Raw genomic sequence first — 14,360 nt, 5'->3', positions numbered from 1 at the left:
CAACACTTTCACTTCAGTAAGGAGGTCTCTTGTTCAGGCAGCAGCATTCAAGCGTTGTCTTATTTGACTGTAAGTGCCCTGCGAAGTAGACTTCACATGATATTCTGCCATGATTCCAGTTCCAAGGGAATGTACACATTACATTCAAGGGCAATTACAATAAAGTGCGCGAGATGTTATTTTAAATAGTATTTATTTACAGAGGTATATTATTTCACACTTCTCTAGTAAGTTTCGTTTGTGTGTGAAGACAGTAGTGCAAATGTGTAAATGAATGTTCCGAAGTGAAATAAACTCCCAACGGAATAAAGTTGAATGGAATTTAAATAAAGTTGAATAAAATTCAACTTTACTGTTCAGTGCACTGATGTCAGACTCATTTTGGATAATAAAGTTTATTGTTAAATTGTTAAATGCCCTGCCTCCATCACATATCTTTGTCACATCATTATAAGTGTTTGATCACCACATTTGAGTGAGTGTTTATGTATACAGTATATATTGTTTATGTATATACTGTATTATATATATAGTACAAGTCAAAAGTTTGGACACACCAATGGGAAAGTGTCTAAACTTGTGACTGGTACTGTACTATAATATACACAAAGAATATCGGCCGATATATCAATATCGGGTTTTTAACTCCCTAATATCGGTATCGTATCGGCCCCCAAAAAACCCATATCGGTCAGGCTCTAATCATTACTCCAGTCTTCAGTGTCACACGATCCTTCAGAAATCATTCTAATATGCTGATTTGCTGCTCAGTCATTGGTAATAATAATAGTTCTTATTATAAAAATAGTTTCCACAATTTGTGCATGTATCAGAGTATGTGAGCGGAGTGGAGTGGAGTGGATTTTTTGAAAGTCGTGGTTTTCAGTCGCTTCACTACCGTTCCATCATGAGCACAATTAATGCCAACAGCCCATAATAGATCTGCATTTGATCAAGAATTCACGCATTACACATCATTGACAGATATGTGGATCACTCAAATCAGAAAGAAGGTGAAGGTTATATAGATGGTGATACACGAGTGTGGGAGGTGATATCTCAGGCATGTTTGTTTGTAGCATGTGGATACTCAATGCTGATTGGGTGAATTCATGTTTTAAACCGTTTGCTGTTCAGGTAGTTAATCTCCGCTCTAAACTAATGTGCTGCCTGCTACAACACGCAAGCTCGCGCATAACGTACAGATCACGCACACATAGAAACAGTCAGGAGTGCAGAAAATTGTCAACGCTGTCCTGTGATTCATCAGCTTAAAAACGGAAAAGTTACAGCATATTCTTTCTGTTTCTGAAGTAACTACAACCCACTTCGCCATAGTAGAGAGACGCTGCACAGACAAGTGAGTCAAACAGTCATTTAACACAGACTTGGGCTAACAACTGTAGTGTTCCAATAAATCACGTTAAATATATTCTTCTAGTATTGTGTATTTATTTTTCGTTTGATAGAAGTTCTGAGTAGAAGTTTGTGATATTTCAAAACATACTGAAATACTTTAGCCGCAAATTTCGTCATGGAGCGCAGGCGGTTTATTGAATGCTTGGAGTGCAGAGGAGAAATTGTTGCCGCTCCACTCCGCCACATACTCTGCTGTGTGTATATATATATATATATATATATATACACACAAGTATATTTATAAATATTTTAATTACTAAAATAATATTATATATGATATTTTGGACCGTCTGAAATCTGAAATGATGTGCTGTTCTCTCTTCTGTGCTCCAGTGTCTGGTGAAACTGTGGCGTGTCTCTCGGATTTCGTCCCAAAGCCATCTCAAGCCCCGCCCTCTGTGAAGCCCGTGCTGTTGCCTAGCGACAGCGCTGACATCACTCACGTGAGGCCGTCGTCGCTGAAACAGCCTCCTGCCTTACCGCCGAAGCCATACAGCAGGATACCCAACCATCTCACAGGTGACGCCTGCGCCGCTCCTCCAACTCTCACCGAAACCTTTGCGCAGAACTAAACTCTGTCTCTTCTTCTCTTCAGAGATGCTGGCTCGACTGTCGCCGCCCCTTCCTCCAAAGAAAGTGATGATATGTGAGCCGGTGCCCTCGTTTCCCCTCAAATGCCTGCCGTCCCAGGGCTCGCACGCACACACACACACGCTCACACACATGCACCCGCAGCAGTATGCCACGTTGCCACTGTCACTGCACCCGCCCAGCCGCATCATAGAGGAGCTCAATAAAACCCTGGCGCTCACCATGCAGAGACTCGAGAGGTGAGCACACACACACACAGTCAGGGACTCTCCATAGGCGTAATGGTTTTTATACTGTACAAACTGTATTTTATATAGCCCTACACCTAAACCTACCCCTCACAGACAACTACTGGCAATTTTTGAATTTCATAAAACACAGTTTTGTATGTTTTTTAAGCCTTTTGTTTTACGGGGACACAGGAAGTGTCCTATAAACCATGTTTACGGATGTCATTATAGACATTTGTGTCCTCATAAACCATATATACCAGTACACACACACTCACACTCACTCTAACACACACACAGACACACACACATGCACACACGCACGCACACACGCACACACACATGCACTCGCGCACACACACTCACAAACTCACACACACACACACACACACACTCACAAACACACGCACACTCATGCACGTATACGCACACACACACAAACACAGAGTATTTCATTTTAGTATCATCGATATACTATTATATTATTTTGTTAATATTATGAATTAGATATTATTTTTAAATTTTCATGTAAATTTTAGTAAATGTTTTAGTAATTTTGTTGTTTTTGTCATTATGTATTTATTTATTTATTTTATATATATTTTTTTTTTACATTTCTATATAGTACTTATTTTAAATAAAATGTTAATATTGAAAAACTATTGCAACATTTCTCATTTTCATTTAGCTTAATTTGAACCCCTAAAATTACTAATTGGAAATAAAATAAAAACTAACACTAAAACTGCAAAGAAAATAACGGAAACCTAAATAGTACTATTTAAAAAATTACAAAAGCACATAAAATGATTACAATTTTAACTAAAATTAAAATGATAATAGCTAATTCAAAATATATATAAAACTATAATAGTATAAAGATAAGTAATACTAAAAGAACAGTGTGTGTGTGTATGTGTAGCTCTGTACTGCAGGCGGTGCCATCTGTCCTGATGGAGACGGAAGAGGAGAAGGAGAACAGAGATTCAATGCACCAAACTCCTGCCAACACACACACACTCATCACACACACCTTCAGCATGCACGAGGAAGAGGACGAGGAAGAGGAGGATGATGACGACTCGCTGTTTACAAGTAAGATATCTGGCGGGAAATACAGCATGTGATGTGTGTGTGTGTGTGTGTGTGTGTGGTTACGTGAACTCGTACTGTGTGTGTGTGTGTGTGCGCAGGTACACTCGCTTTAAGAGTCTTACGGAAAGATTCGCTGGCGATCAAACTGAGCAATCGCCCGTCGAAGAGAGAACTGGAAGATAAAAACATCCTACCCATGATGACCGACCAGGAGCGGCTGGAATCCAGACAGCAGATTGGCACCAAACTCACCCGGTGAGGAAACACACACTCACACTCACACACTCACGCACACACACACACACACACACACACACACACACTCACACACTCACGCACACACACACTCTCACTCACACTCACGCACACACACACACACACACACACACACACACACACACTTTAACTCGATGTACTAAAATAATTACAACTAAAACTGGAAAAAAGTAATAAAAACTATATAGACATTTAAAAAACAAAATTGGTCAATTATTGCATTCAGTTGAATGTGTTAATGTATATTGAGGCCTGATGATAAAGTCTACAGTGTTTGCACAATGATTTGATTCTGATTCTTTATTAAATGTTTCAGTGAAATATGAATGCATTAGACATGTTTTTTTTTTGTAATTAATTGTTAGATTCCATAATCAATGCATTAATTTATATTGGTTGGAAGAACATTAAAAAATATATTTTATATATAGTCGCATTAATAACTGTTTTTAATGTTAGCGTTATTTACCCAGTGACATTACCATTTCAGTTCATTATTAACTGCGCTATAAATTGCATGTTTTATATTTTAATATCTTTAGATAATATATATTTTATCGTTATTTCTAATATTTTTTATAATTTGCCTTCATTTCTGTAAAACATAAGGTGTTACAGAAACAGAACATACCTGATTTTAATATGCACACAGAGTTATTTTAAAGCAATAAACTGCTTTATTATCAGATGGGGATGTCTTAATGCTTTTCCATCTGTTTCCAGTCGTCTGAGCCAGAGGCCGTCAGCAGAAGAGCTGGAGCAGAGGAACATCCTCAAACGTACGTCTCACACACTGCAGCATGAGTGTCATGAGGAAAGCGTCATGTGTAGTGGTCGACCGATATATCGCCAAGGCCGATATGGAATTTTTCAAATATCGGCATCGGCCGATACATTTTTCTGTTTTGCCGATGCGTTCGATGCGGGACTTTTATCTTGACGGCGCTGAGAGCGGCAGCGCCTGAGCACACACCGCTCACATTCTCCCTCTTGTTCGCCGTCGTTGTTAACAGTTCTGTCTAATATGGATAGAAGTCTGTCTAATAATCCGATAGAGCTGTTAAACAAAGGAATTAAAATGTATACAAAAAGTATTATAACGATTGCTTTTATATTATTGGTAATAGAAAGGCAAACATTATAATACTTTCTCGTTTGCTGTCAGCATTCAGCAAATACGCATTTACATCTTTTAAAATCTTTGAATGACTAATGAAATTTAAATTTCACAAATCTTGCAAACTTAGTCAAATCCAGGTGTGAGATCTTGTGAAGTGTGCATGTGACCTGCATGATCGCGTGTTCTCTGCGTGACGGTCGGGCCGTGCGAATTGAATGCTTTAAACATTAAATTTGTGATTTCAAATTATGCTGCGCTTTATGCATTTACCCACTGTCATATTCATGTCATTTTCACTGTGTGCTGTTTGTAAAATGAGTGTTACCTTGGCTTTATTCGAATAAAATATGATTCCCAATGCACACAAACTTCCCAGAATACTGAGTGCTCTGTTGGTTACAGTTTACTTCCTTTTTAATTATATTTTTTATTAAATATTTATTTATTTGTGGAAAATTATTTGTCATCTAAAGTATAAGTATGTTTATTTTACAAATGTATTTTTAATCCATTTTCAAATGATTTCAAATTTCTTAAATATCAATTAAAATAAATACAATTATATCGGCCATCGGCCACCCTGCTTTCCAAGATATCGGCATCGGCTGTCAAAAAAAACAATATCGGTCGACCACTAGTCATGTGTGAGTCGATGTGTTTCAGTGTCTGATTCTCTCTCGTTCAGCACGGAACGAGCAGGAGGAGCTGGAGGAGAAGCGCGAGCTGAAGAAACGGCTCTCCAGGAAGGTGAGAGCCAGAGATCTGCCCCAAACTGTTCCTATAGCAACCAACTCTTCTGGGCACGGCACGGCACACATTCAATCGGAGTTACGCAACATCTTCAGGAGTGTGTTTCTCTGTGTGTGTGTGTTCAGTTGAGTCAGAGGCCCACCGTGGAGGAGCTCAGAGAGGCCAAGATTCTCATCCGCTTCAGTGATTACGTGGAGGTGGCAGAAGCTCAGGACTACGACCGGCGCGCAGACAAACCCTGGACCAGACTCACTGCTGCGGATAAGGTTCATCTCCATCACCCTGAGCTTCTCTGACCAAATAAAAGCGGGATTGTTTCACTTTAGAAAATTAAGGGATAAATGTTATATTGTTAGTAGTAGAATTTCACATAAAATAAACACTATGTATTATTTATATATATATATATATATATGTGACCCTGTCTTTGGAATCCAGGCTTAAGTCTTAAAATCTAATTATGAGATAACAAGAATCAAAGTTTGATTTTTTTCACTATGATTACAATCTTTGACATGGACTTACTCAGTCAATATTAAAGATATAAAGGTTATATTTTCATATATATATATATATATATATATACACACACACACACGGGAAAGAAATTGCTCATAAATTGATCAATTTCTCACATAATTAGAAAGAAATGTCCACACATTGAATTCAACTAAAATTGAAATGAAAAAAGTACTGAAATATAACTGAAATAGTATTTTCTTGTAAAACATACTACAGTAATCTTTTTTTATTCACAACGTGTGTATATATATATATATATATATAGTGCTACAATTTTACACTTAAAATTTTATATATACTTTATTCCTATTCTAATTTTTTAATGCTCATTTTTTATTCTACAGTATAATAATATTATTAAAGTAGTAATATTTTTTATTACTCATTTTGTGGAATTGTTTTGTTTAATAATAAAAATCATAACAATAATTACTATTATATTACCGCAATGTGATTTTTATTAATTTTTTTACAAATTTTGCAGTCCTTCAAAATAAGCACAAAAAATAAAAATGACAAACGCAATTTTTATATGGTAAAAAGTTTTTTCTTCTAAACCTTTCAGCCCTAGACAAACACATTATAAAAATGCTTCTAGTTTAAGGATGAGGTGTTCTTACTAGAAAACAAGAGCAGGATTGTAGATTCTAGTAGAAAATCAGATCAGTTTAGACATGGACCGGCTGCTCAGATGATCTGTTTCTGAGCGCTGCACGGCTGATTTTCATGGGTTTTGAGTTTGGTGTGATTTTTTGTCTCTCTCAGGCTGCCATACGCAAAGAACTCAACGAGTTCAAAAGCACAGAGATGGAGGTGCACGAGTCCAGTCGACATCTAACCAGGTGAGCAAACACACAAACACATCAGTGTCTGACACGAGTCTGCCGTTAGAACAAGGCTTTTGTCCCCCAAATAATGAAGTCGATATTATTAGCCGATTCCTAATACTGATAATACAGGCATTATTCACTTCAGAAGAAATTGAGTAACTTTATTTTGTTTTTATGCTTTTTTTTTTTTTTTTTTTTTTTTTTTTTTTTTTTTTAACACCCTTTTTGTCCAGCCAATTTTTTTTTTTTGCAAATATGCACATTTTAATTCAATACAAATATATATAAATAAGCTACTATTATTTTAATTTCTGTATGTATGTGTTTTTAACGTTCTAAAGAACACCTTGTATTTTCATGTATTTTTTATCTTATCTATAATCATTTATATATTTGTATGTATATATATATATATAAACTAATTTTTTATTTTTAACACTACAATATTATTATTAATGCAGTAATATTTCTTATTTTGTTTATATTTTATATTCATGTTTTTATATTTATTTTTATTGATTTCTATATACAATTTATTCTTTAAATTAATACATTTATTCAGCAAGGATGCATTTGCAATATTATAAATGTCTTTGCTCTTTCAAATAAATGCAGTTCTTTTCAACTTTTTATTCATCAAAGAGTCCTGAAAAATCAAATGTATGATGGTTTTCACAAAAATATTGTCCAGCACAGCTGTTTTCAACATTGATAATAATCAGAAATGTTTGTTGAGCAGCAAATCAGCATATTATCATGATTTCTGAAGATCATGTGACACTGAAGACTGGAGGAATGATGCTGAAAATACAGCTGCACATCACAGAAATGTATTACATTTTAACAGATATTCACATAGAAAACAGCTATTTTAAATTGTAATAATATTTCACAATTTTTACATTTTTTTTTAATCAAATAAATGCAGCCTTGATGAACATGCTTTCAAAAAAAAACAAAAACCTAAACTTCTAAACAGTAGCATATATTTAGCATAAAGACATTTTCTTTACATATATATTTTTTAAATATATTTAAAAAGAATATGTAAATAAAATATTTAATATTTTACAAATATTTCAAATATTTTATAAATATTTAAAGCTGCAGTCTGTAACTTTTTTTTTGGTTAAAAATGATCCAAAATCAATATTTGAGCAAGTACATAACCAGCCAGTGTTCAAAACTATCACCTTACTTTAGCCCGATTCACAACGGTTAGCTTATAATAATGTTTTCTAGTTTGAGTGGTACGGGTAGGTTTTCGTGGGAAATTCGAGCATGGCACTGCGTCATTACGTCACGTCTGTAAACAGAAAGAAGTTGTCTACTAGGCTACTAGGCTATCGCATGTGAGGATCCTGCAGGCGGCCGATCGTTTATAGCCTTTTCTCACAGCAGCTGGAATAATTAAATGTATCATTTTGATGGCGGATTGTAATCCAGAAAGGATTATGTGTTTATGAAACACATGTGAATGAAATTAAATTATATTCCAGTTTTAAATGTGCTTCTGATTACAGATAGCCTGGGATTACAAAGATTTGTATTTTAAAGAAAACCAGTTCGAAGGGAGCATACTTTGCTTTTTGGGTTAAAATAATTTCTTAATATGAAATTCAAAGAGTATGACAATTAGAGATTAGACTGTATAGAAATTTAAATCTACTCACACACTATAATCATAGTCACGTAATGCTGATGTCGTTAACATTAATAATCTGAGAATAAAGTATAACAATAATAATAATTTGCACGGTTTGATGTGATATTAGCTAAATTAGATTAAATCAACATTGGTAGCGCAGTTGGTCAGAACAAACGTGGAAGACTTATTTCTTACTTGTTCAGATGACAATATCCGGTAAAAATGCTTATTTGGGTCATATATTCCAAGACGTAGGCTAGAATCTGTGATTACTAAGTATAGGATCCACACCGGTGCTGTGACTGACTGCCGCACATACTCCTCAAAACATTAGATTCATCCGCGCAGAAGCCGTGCCGCCGCACAACCCACGCAAGGAAGATAATTACGCACACAGCTGCAATTCCAGGTTTTCAAACAGAGATGGCGACAAAGAGGCAAAACTTACGGACTGCAGCTTTAAATATTTTATAAACATTTAAAGGGGTCATATGATGCTGCTAAAAAGTATGTTATTTGGTGTATTTGGTGTAATGAAATGTGTTTATGCGGTTTAAGGTTCAAAAAACACATTATTTTCCACATACTGTACATTATTGTTTCTCCTCTATGCCCCGCCTTTCTGAAACGCGTCGATTTTTACAAAGCTCATCGATCTGAAAAGCGAGGTGTGCTGTGATTGGCCAGCTATCCAGTGCGTTGTGATTGGCCGAATACCTCAAGCGTGTGACGGAAATGTTACGCCCCTCACCATACTGTGATGCCCTGTCCGGCCGGAGCGACGAGACAAAAACATTAAAACCCATTATAAACGAGGCATTTGTTGCATCCAGTGGGGACATAATTATGGATTATAATGACTTATACTGTCTTTTTACGCATTGCATTGCATCGCGCCGCGTAAACATAAAACCATGTCTGCATTTGTGATCGGAGAAATGACAAACAACAAGCGCTACTCTACACTGCCCAAAAAACTCGCTTTAAATATATAAAATATAAAAACTCTTTAAATATAAAAGACGTACTTACAGTCTGTGAGTCAGAACAGCCGGCATTGTAGTCTACTCTCCCAGGATCAGGAAACAGTCCTCCATAAAATGCGCTGCACACATCTGAATATTTGGGTTGAAGTGTTCTGGAACAGTGTTGTAAATACAACTTAACCACTGATTTCTAGTCGTGTCCTCTTTTGGAAGACCAAACAAAGTAGTTTTACTTTTACAACGAAACAGCGTCACACACCGCGGCCTACAGTGAGCCGAGGCGGCGGATTCGATGAAGGAGCGTCCGGAGGGCTTGGGGCAACCACATGTGACGACCCCGGGCTGGACTCCGCTTCGTCCACGGTGAAAGCCGATCCGGTGATCCTCAGCGCAAAGTTGATGTATTTCCTCAGCAACCAGCACGGATCAGCTCCAGGCATGATGAAGCGGATATCGTCCTCTTTTGGAAGACCAAACAAAGTAGTTTAGCTTTCACAATGAAGCACACAGCGTCTTCACGACATGGCGGCGGCAGCAACAATACTACAGCGAGAATAAAAGTTACGCCTTCTTTCTTTGCGTGAACATTTGGGCGGCGTTATGCAAATCTTCCCACATAGTGATGTAGACATGTGGGAGCGTGTTAGAACGAGGCGTTTTAGGTAGGTGTGGTTGACTCTTAACTTTTATAAAGAATATCTCTTTGGATTTGAGACTTTAGTCTTTGCAACTTTACAGATCTTCTTTATCCACCAAGAGTTTGTAACACTCCAAAGAGAAAGGAAAAATTGAAATCGCATCATATGACCCCTTTAAAATTGTACAAAAATCGCATCACAAAAGACAATCATATTTGTAAACACTAGATTAGTACTTCTAGATTACCAAATGTAAATATGGCTTCACTCTTGGCACTCTGATCAAAAAACAATGATTTAAAATTCTGTTAAAAATGCAGCTCTTTTCAGTTCTGTCAGATTGAATTAAATGGTCAAGCACATTGCATTGTGGGATGGGCATCATGCATGCTATATTGTCATTCTGAAGCGGTCTTGCATTCTCGGCAGGTTTCATCGGCCGTAGTGCGGCTACAGTCCATCAGTGAACTCTGTCTCTCGTTTGGAGCCGTTCTTCTTTAATGGACACTGAACAGACTCTCTGCTGCTCGTTTTGATCAGGAATCGCACGCAGGAACGCTGGACTCTCGACAGCCCAGTGGACACGGACGAGCTGACGATCTGTCTGTGTGCGGATATTTCTGTATATTTTGACAAAAACTGAGATATTACGTGCTCTTCGCCATGAAATTCTCTTTTTGTTTTTTTTCCCCCAGGCGATGGTTTTTAATGCAGCAGACGATGTAGTTGATTTTCTACTTGTAACCGAGAAATTATTCCAGTCCTTTTAGTTTTCAAAAATGGAAAAGACTTTTCCAATGAGTGCAAACCACATTATTACACACTAAATATAACCGTCTTTAAAGGAACAGTTTGTCCAAAAATGAACATTTGCTGAAATCTACTCACCCTCAGAGCATCCAAGATGCAGATCAGATTGTTTCTTCATCAGATTTGGAGAAATGTAGCGTTGCATCACTTGTTCACTGCAAGTGAATGGGTGCCGTCAGAATGAGAGTCTGATAAAAACATCACAATAATCCACAAGTAATCCACAGCACTCCAGTCCATCAGTGAACATCTGGAGAAGACAAAAGCTGAAACAAATCCATCATTAAGACGTGTATATGAGTCCATAATCCATAATAACGCTTCCTCCAGTGAAAAAGTGTTCTGGTGTGAATCAGGAGAGAAATCTGCACAGATCAAGCAGCGTTTAAACAGCTCTAAACTAATATTGGATGGACTTTCTCACTGGTGGAATTGTTATTATGAACTCATATTTTAGTTAAAAACGTCTTAATGCTGGATTGTTTCAGTTTTTGTCTTCTCCAGATGTTCACTGATGGACGAGTGCTGTGGATTGTGATGTTTTTATCAGACTCTCATTCTGACGGCACCCATTCACTTGCAGTGAACAAGTGATGCAATGCTACATTTCTCCAAATCTGATGAAGAAACAAACTCATCTACAACTCGGATGCTCTGAGGGAGAGTAAATGTTCAGAACTATTCCTTTAACTCCATATTTCCTGCTTAATTTGAATTTATATGCATCTGCCAGACACTTTTATCCATTGCATTTAAATATTTATTTTTACCAGTTCATTCATTCCCTGGGAATCAAACCCATGATGTTGGCATTCTTAATGCTGTTTCAAGTCGTAAAGCCCAAGAACATCTTTAACCAATAACAAAAAAGCAACGTTTGCCACGCCCACACTGCTGACCAATCACAGAGCAATAATGTGTTATAGCGTGATTGTTTGTTCATGAGTCCTGTTGAGTGTTTTCAAACCAGGTTCTTGTTCCTCCTCCGTCTCGTTATGCGCTCACTGGTGCTCGGCCGGTCATGTGATCAAGTGTTGGGCGACCCTTTAAACTCCGCCCACTTTACAGGGCGTCACGTTGCCAAAATAAAACCAAAACAGTCAAGGGAATCACAATCATCAGTGTTACATTCATTTTGTTTTTGTATTTTATTCACAGTGATCATACAGAAATAGTAACAGTAACATTTACAGTAAGGTCTCATTTGTTAACATTAATGTATGAACTAATGTGTAATATTTGTTACAACATTTGATAATAATACAGTTGTTCGTGTTCACAGTGCTTTATTTAATGTGAACAAATACAATGTTTAATTTTACAAATGTATTAGTAAATCTTGAAATTAACATTAAGTGTACAATCAGGAATTATTTAATAATTTTATTATTATTATTATTACATGAATTATTGTTTTTTTTTAATTGAGGTAAAAGGGATTATTTTATTTGAATAATTATATGAACTAATGTAAATGAACGCAACTTTTAATTTAAAAATGTCTATTGTTAATTTTTCTATTGTCTGTAGAATCTGACAATAGAAAGTGCAAAGAATTATTACAGGAAATTACTTATTTTATTTTAATAATAATAGTAGTAATATTAACAATGTTAGCAAATACGACTTTTCAAAATGTACGAAAATTATTCAAATTAAATCAAACGAAAACGAATAAATGCTGTAGAATTGTTAGTTCATGTGAACTATAATTAGGTTCTATTTGGTAACTTTAGTTAATTAGGTTAGTTAAAACATGAACTAGCAATTCTACAGCATTTATTAGTCTTAGTTTATGTTGATTTCACAATTTGCTAGTAAAAAAAAGTTGTATTACAAGAAATTATTTAATTTATTTTAATATTACTACATGAACCGTTTTTTAAATTATGAATAACAAGGAATTACTTTAGATAATGTAATAAAATTTAAAGAAAAATAATTCCTTGCAATGCAATTACAATGTAAATTTTAAGATTTACTAATACTTTAAATTTTTTTATATTATTATATATATTATTTATACATATTTTTACCGGACTTTGATACTGAACACATTGGCAGGGCATTAAAGGAAAAGTTCACCCCAAAAAAAAAAATTATATGTATTTTTGACTTATTTATTCACCCTCATTTGTTCCAAACCTACATCTTATTTTATTTATTTTCTGTGGGTTATTAAAGGGATTTTAGAGACTTTTAAGCACTTTTCCAGATCATACGAATCATGTGAATTCATACAGGTTTGGAACTGTATTTTTGGCTCGTCTCACAGAAGAGCAGACGTCGTCATGTTTTGAATGATTGATGTGTTTCTCTCTTCCGCTGCTGCTATTGGCTCAGAGAGCGGGAGGCATGTCGTGAACCGTACTGTCACTCCTGAATGATGTATGCAGATTCTCGTGTAAACCAACCTAATAAAAGACACACAGCTGACGGTGCTGTCGTCCACATCTGAGTGCTTCGAGTCTCAGTCACACATGAAACTCAGAAGTGAGTTATACAGAGTGCATGTACAGTGTTTGTGCCACAGATCGATGGCTTTAGTGACGCTGGCGTCTGTGTTCTCCTGCAGCAGCTGTACAGAGAGAGAGGAAGAGATCAGAAGCGCTTTAGCAACATTTATATGTAGGTGCACAAAAACATGAAATAAAATTTTAAAAAGGGTAAATTACAGAGACAACAGAAAAGGGAATTTTCTGGGTTTAATTTATTCATATTCTATTCAACATCATTTGTGGCGAAATGTTATTTAATATTATTAATAAAATAAAATACAAAAATAATAAAATTAATTGCTACTCAATTTAAAAAAAACAGTATAATAATAATAATGAAAATTATATTTAATATAATAAAATAAAATTATTTTTCCTCATTAAAACTGGTAGTTCATATAATAATAAATGAAATAATATTATTTAATACATGAAATAAAAAATAAAATAATACAATTATTCCTCAATTAAAAAACCGCAGTTCAAATTAAATAAATGTAATGTAATATTTTAATAAAAATAATAAAGTAATTCCTTGTTCCTCAATTAAAACAGGTAATCTATATAATATTAATAATGTTACTTCATTGAATAAATCAAATTAAAATATGTGCTGTCCCTCAATTAAACAAACTGTAGTTCATATAATAGTAATAGTAATCAAATAAATAAAATAATGTTATTTTATATAATTAATGTAATATAATAATATAATATCAATAATAATAATCAACTAAATTATAAAATAATTAGTGAAAGTCTATGGGATGAGAGTACTGGAGGAATTAAAAGTTAATAATGTTACTTCATTGAATAAATCAAATTAAAATATGTGCTGTCCCTCAATTAAACAAACTGTAGTTCATATAATAGTAATAGTAATCAAATAAATAAAATAATGTTATTTTATATAATTAATGTAATAAAATAATATAATATCGATAATA

The 14,360-nt window shown here is 35.1% G+C and overlaps 1 protein-coding gene across 5 annotated transcripts in view; it reads left to right on the top strand.

The window, feature by feature from the left end:
• Positions 1-10,988, top strand: part of LOC107557022 (phosphatase and actin regulator 1-like) — a 19,462-nt gene extending 8,474 nt beyond the window's left edge. For 4 of the 5 annotated variants that reach the window (XM_016240318.1, XM_016240319.1, XM_016240317.1 and 1 more), the window contains 9 exons: positions 1,753-1,938; positions 2,015-2,249; positions 3,163-3,335; positions 3,434-3,590; positions 4,335-4,390; positions 5,417-5,478; positions 5,607-5,747; positions 6,769-6,845; positions 10,535-10,988. In XM_016240318.1, the coding sequence (XP_016095804.1) occupies positions 1,753-1,938; positions 2,015-2,249; positions 3,163-3,335; positions 3,434-3,590; positions 4,335-4,390; positions 5,417-5,478; positions 5,607-5,747; positions 6,769-6,845; positions 10,535-10,550 (1,103 nt within the window). In that variant the 3' untranslated portion in view covers positions 10,551-10,988. Of the gene's footprint in view, positions 1-1,752; positions 1,939-2,014; positions 2,250-3,162; positions 3,336-3,433; positions 3,591-4,334; positions 4,391-5,394; positions 5,479-5,606; positions 5,748-6,768; positions 6,846-10,534 lie in introns of those variants that run through there. The other variant, XM_016240320.1, reaches the window with a different exon arrangement.
• The last annotated feature ends 3,372 nt before the right edge of the window (positions 10,989-14,360 follow it).

The sequence above is a fragment of the Sinocyclocheilus grahami genome, unplaced genomic scaffold (genome assembly GCF_001515645.1).
Source record: "Sinocyclocheilus grahami isolate Dianchi unplaced genomic scaffold, SAMN03320097.WGS_v1.1 scaffold587.1, whole genome shotgun sequence".
In the NCBI taxonomy this organism is placed as follows: domain Eukaryota; kingdom Metazoa; phylum Chordata; class Actinopteri; order Cypriniformes; family Cyprinidae; genus Sinocyclocheilus; species Sinocyclocheilus grahami.
The sequence above is the reverse complement of the archived record's forward strand: the minus strand, read 5'-3'. Positions and strand labels throughout refer to the sequence as shown.